General features: G+C 34.0%; 1 protein-coding gene across 1 annotated transcript; it reads left to right on the forward strand.

The window, feature by feature from the left end:
* The first annotated feature begins 5,743 nt into the window (after positions 1-5,743).
* On the forward strand, positions 5,744-8,779 carry LOC113305662. The gene is made up of 5 exons (XM_026554680.1): positions 5,744-5,838; positions 6,067-6,463; positions 6,764-7,071; positions 7,291-8,037; positions 8,131-8,779. The coding sequence occupies exons 1-5, from the start codon at positions 5,744-5,746 to the stop codon at positions 8,777-8,779; spliced, it is 2,196 nt and encodes a 731-aa protein (XP_026410465.1).
* The last annotated feature ends 1,541 nt before the right edge of the window (positions 8,780-10,320 follow it).

Here is a 10,320-nt window from a genome sequence, read left to right on the forward strand (position 1 = left end):
TCCTCTTTTGTTGTTGTTACTGGTGTAGCCGCCTATTCGGAAATGAGAGTAACCTAATTAGGCGAAATCTCTAGCGTGTACCGTTGGTGGGAAACTAGATAATTGCGGTTTATCTTTTATTTTCATTCATTTGATTGACTAACGGTGGTTGAAATATGATTGCACCTAGTTTGTTTATGCTTGAGAATCTTCTCTTATGATATAAGATTCACTCAAACTAGTTCAGAGTTTCGACGTGGATCTTTAGACTGTTGTTAGTGCTAAAGACGATCTTATGATAATTCATTGTTAACAGACTCCGTTCTGTGCGTGATTTATCACAAGAGATTCAAGTGATTGTGTGCAGGTTTATATTGAAGATCTAAGAAGATTTGAAGACTAAGAAGATATTGAAGATTTGTGAGTTCATAATCTTTGGTGTGCACAATACTTGTTTCGGTAAAAGAGGATCCAATTAATAATCGGTTTATCCTTGTGGGTGGATTGATTAATTGAGTAGATCGACATCAACATAATTCTTTGGATTAAGAGTGTTTTTGGCTTAATCTTAAACGATTACTTCGGTAATTAAACATAAGATAGATCTAAGGACCTGACGAAGGAGTTTATATTAAGATAAACAGAAGAGCCTTTGTCCAACTCATATCACTTGGTTGAAGAGATATGATACCAAACAGATTTGTTGTTCCTTTACTGTTTGGAATATAAACAAAGGAATTGATCCAAGTATGTGACTTATTTATAAGTTGGAGGCGTGGGAATACAGACGGAACTAGGTGAACTACAGGTTTAGTTGCTTGGTCTCAACTATAAGAAGTTGGTGTAATTTTGTGTAGCGGCTTAATCCTGAGAGTATTCGATTTTGGACAAGGTCCCGGGGTTTTTCTGCATTTGCGGTTTCCTCGTTAACAAAATCTTGCTGTGTCATTTACTTTATATTCCCGTATTATAATTGTTTTATTATAATTAAAGTAAATTACACAAACGTTAATTCCTATTTACTTGATAAGCAATCCTATTGTGTTTGGTTAAGTCCGAACCTTTGTATCAAGTAAACATACTTCGTTGTTGTATTGTCTCGATCTCGTACCCGTAGACGGTCACACGAAATGTGAACCGATTAGTTGTATTGTCTCGACTCAGTCCATAGACAATCACTTTCGGAGAAAGGACTTATAGGTAGGCAAAGTTTAGCTTGAGTTATATTTGAGTACCCTCGCCTTTTCAATTGGTATCAGAGCAGGCAAACACGAAAATATCTAACAATCTGTGCTTGGTGCGATCCAACCTATAAGATTTGAATCTAATGTCTGATTCATTTAATGCAAGTCAAGATGATAAATCAGGTCTTGAAGATAACACCTTCGGTGAATCTACAGATCATGTTGATCTCTACAATGTAGACTCTAGAGACTGGCAAACTTGCCTTTAAAAGCAATTTGATTAGATCTCTGAAGATGGTGACTCAGAAATCGATCAAGATGTTAAATATGATCTATCTGAATACTCCCCACTACTAGGAGATGTCTCCACTAAAATACTGTCTTCCTCAGATGTGATTGGACTTCTTGCTCCTCTCAACAGAGAAAACAAGAAACTGAGAAAAAAAATTTCTAGCTTCTTTTATGGATACCAGAGTTTCAGATAACTTCTTAAAGACTACAAAGAAAGTCTTCATTCAAAAACCCTTAAGTTTGAGAACCTCAACATGAAACATTACTTTTTGAATAAAAAACTTCTTGAGACAGAAGCCTTGATTAATTCTCAACATTCAACGAGCAACGAACCGATTGAGTCTGACTCCTCGAAGAAAAATCCTCTTGAGGATCAACTAACTAATGCTCTTGAAAAAATCAAGGTGCTAGAAGAAGAGGTTGTAAGGCTGAGAAGACTTAATGATAGCACAATTAACTTATCTTTTATGTTAGATGCAGGGAGGTGTCATGGCGACATACGAGGATTATGATATGATGGAATTGATACTTCGTCGATCAACAAAGAAGTGAAATTCATAAAGGCTGTTTGTCCATCTACTCCTGCAGATCCACCGGTACAAGTGTACTTGCATGATTCTCCCAAGTGCTCAAGTGAGATTCCAACATAAAAAATCTCTGAATGCAAACAGAGGAAGATTCCAACTAAGGAGCAGCATTATGACCGAAAGTCACATAAAGGTAAATTGAAAAACTATACACCTTTCAATAAACATTGCTTTTATTGTAGGGAAAAAAGTCATATGCAAAGGGAGTGTAAGATTCGAAAGATGCAGAATGCGCTATCATTTGTCTCAAAAGAGTTAGATAACTTCACTTCCAAAAACCTCTCAGATCATTATTGTCCAGTGAGACAACCGAATCATTACATGAATTCAAAATCATATCCAAAAAGAAACAATCCTAAAAGGAGAAATAATGTAAAGGGTAATACCTTTTTCAATAAGGATATGAGATATGATGTTTCAAAGTGGAAAGATACAATGTCTCTAGGAATGAAAAATCTTCATCCAAATACTACCTACAAATTGATACCAAAATCTGAGAAGGTATAAAAAAGAAAGTCATCTAGAACAAAGTCTAAAAAAGGCAATCCTGTTATAATCTTAGACAAAGATGACTATGAAAGTCTAGTAGTTAGACTCAAAAAGGATCTAGAGATATCCAGTGATATCAATGTGAAAACATCTTTTGATGATTTACTACAAAGTAGAAAAACAAGAAAGGGGTCAAATAGGATTCTAGAACCTCTCAAACCATAGTAATTGTTTCCTCACTTCTGTAAGGAAAGAGTTGTTTTTCGGAATTGGTTAGAAAAACCTTTCTTTTTAGCTTAAATAGGGACTATAAATAAGTCCGATTGTGCTTCTCTTGTAATTTAGTATTACAATGCTTTCACCACATGTAGAAAGTAAGGAAGACTTGACATAAGAAGTTTTGGAAATAATTAGCTCATGCATTACCTTACCTCGTTCAAATTTTTTTTACATGATTCCTTTCATGGTAGAAGGAAAAGAACGGTATGATGTTGTCTGTGATTATTGTGTGGAAAAGATTGAAAGGACTCTTGAGTCTAGATGCACATATTATGAGAAAATAATTTATGGAATCTGTTCCGATTATTGCTCCTTTCCTATCAAGACAACTCTCTCAACAATTCTTGCTCAAAATTTTTTTGAGGGAACAATGGAACTCATTGGAAGCAGAGATCTTCTCAAGGATCATCTTATTTATACTAAGATGAGTATCGCTGTATACAAAGAATCTATTGCAAAATATAGATGGCCTGAAGACCTTGGAGAATTTAAAAGAAATTTCGAATATTCTAAAGAGGAAGAAACAAAATTGAGATTCTTCTAAAGGAATTCTCCAGTAAGGCATGCAAAGCAAAGATAAGATTAAATTCTTATTTGAAACTAGGCTACTTTAGGTAAAGTCTATTATGAATAAAATTATTTGATTGGTAATTTTTCTTGTGATAGTTTTCGGTTTACATAGCCTGTGCTTGAATGCTTTTATCTTAATGCTATGTATGTTTATGGGATGTGATTTCGGTTTTACTACCTAAATATTCAATCTCATATGTTGTGAACCCTTGTGGTTTGGGTGACTTTTTGGTATAGCAGGATTAAGTTCTAGCCCATGTTGGTAGGCTTTATCAAAGAATCATGAGGGGTTCTGGTAGAAACAATATGTGAAAAAGTCACAATATGTTGAATCGGTTTTGGTTTAGCATAAAAGCATATGTGTTTCGACGGTTTTCAACTTTGCTTGCAATTGTTAAAACCGATTTTCAACCTTTCTCTGATAAAGGTTGGTTGTTGTTATTCTTTTGTTTTTGTATAAGGATGAAAACATGATGATATTTCGATATTAATTCTCCCTGGACGAAGATGCAATCATATTGGAGAAGTGGATGTGAAATTTGAGGTAACAATCTTGTTAGTTAATTTTTTTCCTGTTTAAAAAAAGCTTGAGTTTATATTATATGTATTTATTGCTTTTGCTTAACAAAATTTCGGTTCAATTGATGTTTATTCCATGACGTGTGTGTGGATGTGTGTGATTCAATTGGTTCCGGTTAAGAAAAACTATTGTTATCTTGCTTTATTGTGTGGTATCAATTGTTTAGCCTTACAAAATTTCGATGCAATTGCGCTGATTTTAATGTCTATGTTGTTTCAATTGCTTCCGATTGAGGTGAATAATTATGCAAGTTGATTTATGTTGGTTTGTATGAATTATTTATGGCTTAACGAAATAAAAGGTGTACGGGATGAGCTGTTTAGTCCAATTCGATTCCGGATAAGAGAAACTAAGTTAATTCTGATGTTAGTTGGACTTATCGAAGTGAGGTTTCGGTTATTCAATTCTAATCGAATGCCTTAACAAGAAATGCTAGTTAACTAACCTAGTACTTGTCTTGTTTAAAATTGAAAGGTCCAAGTTTATGGATAATTAGAACCTGATGAGAAAAATAGAGTTATCTTTATTTTGGTCTAATCGAATTAAGCGGTTGTTTTTGAACAATCGGTTTGGCAAAGGGACTAAGGTGCTTAGTTGATTTTTTGTTTTTCTAAACTAAATTAGAAAAATTGTTTCGGACAATTGTTTACTTGGTAACATATCAAAATAAAACTACTTGTAGTTTCGGTTTTGATATTGGTTATCAGAAAATGGTGCGTAGAACCCTCGTGCCTAACTCTACAGATTCCAAGTCTATTTTGAGATTTGTAAGATTCTTTTCGTTTTGTCCTTTTTATTTTCGTTTCTTTGTCATTTTGTGACAAAAGGGGGGAGAAATATATGGAGTAAACAAGCGATACTGGCATTGATTTTATATTGATTGGTATCGCTAAGGAAAAGAACATTAGTGCTTAAACATTTTATCTAAACGAAAGAGTGAAAGCACAGACTAAGGGGGAGTAACATTTTATATGAATTGGTATAACAAATACGTACGGATTGAATATATACCCATCTTCCTTAGGGGGAGTAATAGCTTTGTTATTATAATGTCAACAACGACATTTTCAAGGATTGAATGTAAGCAGTTTATTGTGTTGTTGAATTCGGGAATCAAGCGTATGTGTAATGAATTCTTGTAATTTGTTTATCCATATGATGTAAGAGTTTTGTCACTAAAATTGACAAAGGGGGAGATTGTTAGAGCATAGATCGGTTGAACCCACCAAGCGTTGGTATGTCAAGTTTGGTTGTTATATTTTAGTGAATCAAAAATCATGTTAAGAGTCGCTTGATTATGTACTAGAGTCAACTTCGTATAGGTTAGATTGAAAGAATTAGGATATGAGACATTACAAGTATTACGAAGACTTGAAGATGTGAATAAGCAAGGATCTACAACGACAACAATCATTCTTCCACTTGAGGTTAGTGATATTTGACTTGAATTGTTTCATTCCCTAACGTATCTTTCAAATGGGAATTAGAACCTGATATTTGACTTGAAATGTTTCATTCCCTAACGTATCTTTCAAGACCGACAGTTAAGGTTCGAAATCTTTTGCATATAGAAAAATCGGCTAAGTCGAGCTCTGCAAATCGGCGACGAACTCAGGGAAATTTTTTTTCTTCTCTCTTCATTGAAATCATCAAGTAACAGCATTAATTCAGATGATCTTCACTAATATCTATGATTGGTGTTCAATATCTCACTCTGTTTATTGTTGTTAGTTAATTTACTTTTAGTTTTTCCAATTTTCATGGAAAAAAATATGAACCCAGAAATGGATTTATCAGTTGTTGACCTAAATACTTCTTATGAAGAAAGTCCTTCGATCGATCTTACTTCTGATACTGAATACCGATGTCTTGCTTGGAGGTTCTCTCTTATAGATAGACTTAATTTACTTCATCTAAAATTTGATGATGTTGTTTTAAACCTAAAATCACAGTGGAAATTGGAAGGTCAAAGTAAGATGATTCACTTAGGAAAAGGGTTTTTCGCTATTAAACTAGATAATGAAAGAGATTGAAGTATGATTAAAGCAGGGAGATGGGAACTTTTTAATCAAGTTTTATGGATAAGAAATTGGATTCCTGATTTTAGGCCAGAAAATCACAGAACTTCATCGGAAAATGTTTGGGTTCATTTACCTGGACTTAGCCTAGAGTATTGGGAAGAAAAAACTCTACTCACAATAGGAAGAGCTCTGGAGGAGCCAATCAAAATTGATGATGCAACACTGAATTATGAAACAGGTTATTATGCTAGAATGCTTATCAATATTGATTTTTCAAAGAAGGTTCCTAATAAACTTTGGATCAAAACAAAGCATGGTGGATTTATGCAATCAGTTCTTCTAATAAATCCTCCTAAGTTTTGTCAGCATTGCAAATTTGTTGGTCATCTGCTAATGGAATGTCATTTCAAAACTACCCAAAGTAATGAAGAAGGAGTAAATAAAAGTGGTGAGCAAGCTAAAATACAGACTCCAGTACAAGAGGTTGTTCAGCAAAGAACTCAAAATCATAGCAATTCTCATAAATAATTTCCAAGTCAAGGCTCTAATTCAAGGCACGGTTCTAGTGGTCAAGCGCACTCTGTACAAGAACCTTTTGATATCTATGAAACTCCAGTCATTCAAATAATTCAACATACTGGGCACAAAGTTACCAGTGAAATACCTATTACTAAAGGAATGTTTACAGCATTACAAGATGAATAAGTTCAACAAACTAATTTGCAGTTAGAAGATAAGGAAGAATATATGCTCACTTCTGGTAGAATACTTCAAATCTCATAGGATAATCTAATTGAACATAGTGTGGTAAAATATGTCAATGGAAAGGATGGCTCTATATCAACAGCAAGTGTTCCTGTCACTTCATGGTCTAGAGTTGTTCAAAAACCTTCAACATCCAAGCCATCACCTTCTTCAAATGTTGACTCTGAAGTAATAACAAAGGTTAGTGTTGCCATTACTTCATCTAATGTTCAAATTCCTAATAAATATAATTTCAGAAAAAATCCTGGCAAGGGGGGGTCTGAGAGGCCCTCAACCAAAACCATGAAAGTTCTCTTTTGGAATCTTAGAGGCCTTAGAAGAGAAAGGTCTCAAGATAAACTTAGGACACTAATAAAACAATTTAATCCTTTAATAGTTTGGATAGCTGAACCTAAAGTTTTTTGCAATTCTTCTTTCTGAAATAAATTAAATTTGCCTGGAATGCAAAGTGTGGTTATACATAATTCAGTTTCAAATAAAAAAGGAAATATATGGTTGTTCTGGAATAAAGCATTAGCTACTCCTTCTGTAATATCCATGTCCAGTCAGATGATAACAATAATCATTGGTGGAGTTCTTATTTCTGGAGTTCATGCCCATGTTGGAATTAATCAAAGAAAATTCTTATGGTCTGAGATGGAAATGATTAGTGATTTAAAGATGCCTTGGTTGGTCATTGGGGACTTTAATGTGATTACTTCAATAGAAGAAAAAGTGGGTGGCAGAAGTCCAAACAAGAAGACAATGATGGATTTTCTCAACTGTCTTAATAATTGTGAACTTATACAAGCTCCTAAATTTGGAATTCAACACTCTTGGTCTAACTATCAACATGGAAATAAAAGAATACTGTGCAATCTGGACAGAGCTATTTTTAATCAGTTATGGCTTCAAAAGTATGAAGACTGGATTTATAAAGTTGGTCTCAGAATAGCCTCAGATCACTCTCCTTTGTTGGGAGGAAATGTAAGTATTCCTAAACCAAAAAATACACCAATGAAGTTTCAGAAGATGTGGATTTCTCATCCAGAATTTCTAGAAGTAGTTCAACAATGTTGGTCAGCTCCAATTGATAGTGATACAGCTTTTATCTTTCAAAATAAACTTAAAAGATTAAAGAAAGCTCTTAATGATTGGAACTGGAAGGTTTTTGGAAATATTCATACTCATATTAAAGAAGCTGAAGTTAAAGTTCAAGAAGCTATGCTTAATTCAGATAGGAATCCTTTTGATGAACCAACTTTAAGTAAGCTAATTGAAGCTCAAAATATTTACAATACTAAAGAAGTGCAGTTGAGTACTATGCTAAAACAAAAATCAAGAACAAAATGGGTTAAAGAAGGTTCAACAAACACAAGATTTTTCCATACTAATATGAAAATTAGGCAAGCAAGAAATCTCATTAGTTTATTGGAAGATGGTGATGGAGAAATAATTACAGATCAAGATAAAATTGTTGAGAAACTTGTGAAGCATTTTGAGCAAAAATTCAAATTTCAGCAAGTAGTTATTGACCAGTCTTTACTTAATACAATTCCTGCAGTAATAACATCTATGGATCAGAATATGTTGGATGCAATCCCATATGAAGAAGAGATTAAGAAGACAGTTTTTAGCATGGATCCATATAGCTCTCCTGGTCCTGATGGCTTCTCTGGATGCTTCTACAAAACCTTTTGGAGTATAGTTCAAAAAGATGTCATACAGGCAGTTCAATTATGTTGGAGGAGAAGGTTTATTCCTAAAGGTTTGAACTCCAACTTCTTAGTCCTCATACCAAAAATAGAAGGAGCAAAAATTCCCAGCAACTTTAGGCCAATAGGACTGAGCAATGTAATTTTCAAAATCTTCACCAAAATTCTGGCTATAAGAATAAGCACTTTGTTGCACAAGTTAATATCTCCTCAACAAGCAGCATATGTGAAAGGTAGAAGCAATCAAGAGCAAATGTTATTGGCTTCTGAGATGGTTAATGAAATGAAAAAGAAAAGAAGTGGTAATGTTGGATTAAAGCTTGATATTTCACAAGATTAAGATTCAGCCAACTGGGATTTCTTGTTTCAAGTACTCATTAAATTTGGTTTTTCTGATGAATGGTGTGAGTGGATCCATATATTATTTCAATCAGCTAAAATATCAGTTATGGTAAATGGTGGTCCTAGAGGATTCTTTTCAGTTGGAAGGGGATTAAGGCAAGGATATCCACTATCTCCTATTTTATTCATCTAATGGAAGAAGCCTTAAGCAGAAGAATAACTGAAATGGTCAATAAAGGTGATATAATTCAAATGGTGGTAAGAAAAGGTATTCATCCCACACACTTACTTTTTGCAGATGATGTCTTCATATTCTGTAATGGAGAAAAAAGAAGCATTACCAATCTTTTGAAGATGCTTGAAGATTACCAAAGAAGCTCAGGCCAAATTATCAATAAAGCAAAAAGCAAGTGCTTCATTGATGGTACATCAGACACAAGGAAAGTACAAATAAAATAAATAATGTAAATGGAAATCAGTAAATTCCCAGACAAGTATCTTGGAATCATTCTTCATGCAGGCAGAGTTAAAATTTCCACAGTTTGGCCTATGGTGGAGATGATGCAAAAGAAACTAGCCAAATGGAAAGGTAAGTTGTTATCATTTCAAGATAGAATAGTACTCATTAAATCTGTTCTCTGTAGTATACCAGTATATAACATGGCAATCTACAAGTGGCCTAAATCAGTGATCAAGATTTGTGAAAGAATTATAAGGAATTTCCTATGGTCGGGTGATAGTGATATTAGAAAACATACTAATTTTTCGTGGAAAAAAGTATGCACTCCTTTTAAAGAAGGTGGTCTGGGAATTCAAAGATTGGAGATTATAAATCAAATTTTTTTAATGAAGATGATATGGAGGATTATTAATTCAGAAGAAGATTGGGCCGTGTTTGTAAAAGCTAAATACAAAAAAAAGCAAGGTCAATGGAGTACAAATTGGCAATTATCGACTGTTTGGCCAGGCTTAAAGTGGGCTTGGAACTTGCTAAGAGAAGAAATCTGCAATTCCTTTGCAAGTGACCTGGTTTTCACAATAAAAGCAATGTTTAGTAAAATGGAAAAAGTTATGTTTAGTGTTACATGAATGTGTATGTGCATGCTTTGGAGCTTGACATAATTTCCTTTTTTCGTCATCGGCAGTTGGTAGAGATACTTCAATATTGTCAACCATGGAAGGTTTTGGTTGAGAAGAATCTTTAGCTCTGACAAATTTTACCTCTTTGCAAATACCAGGAGCGTCTATTCCTTCATGGACCAATCCTCGTGTATCACGATGAATTCTACATGCTCCGAATATCGAGGTTAATTTATCGGAGCTGCTATTTCTAGACAAACTCTCTTTTAAGCTCGAGTTTTCTTCTTCCAATCTTTTGACCTTTTCAAGCGCAATAACTAGATCATTCTTGGATTATTCACATTGAACTTTGAGATCTTCTCGTTCCGAATCAAATAATAAGTTCATCTCAATATTCTCCAATTCATCTAGCTTTGCTTGAAGAATAACTTCCTGATCTCGACCTCCGGAAATTTCTTC

Source organism: Papaver somniferum, chromosome 8, assembly GCF_003573695.1.
Source record: "Papaver somniferum cultivar HN1 chromosome 8, ASM357369v1, whole genome shotgun sequence".
NCBI classification, from domain to species: domain Eukaryota; kingdom Viridiplantae; phylum Streptophyta; class Magnoliopsida; order Ranunculales; family Papaveraceae; genus Papaver; species Papaver somniferum.

Excerpts from the sequence above, each read along its gene's own strand:
- LOC113305662 (XM_026554680.1), top strand. The coding sequence starts at position 5,744 with ATGGATTTATCAGTTGTTGACCTAAATACTTCTTATGAAGAAAGTCCT. Across the intron at positions 7,072-7,290 it reads AGAGGCCTTAGAAGAGAAAG|TCAGATGATAACAATAATCA; the intron begins GTCTCAAGATAA and ends ATCCATGTCCAG. Across the intron at positions 8,038-8,130 it reads TACAATACTAAAGAAGTGCA|GCAAGCAAGAAATCTCATTA; the intron begins GTTGAGTACTAT and ends TATGAAAATTAG.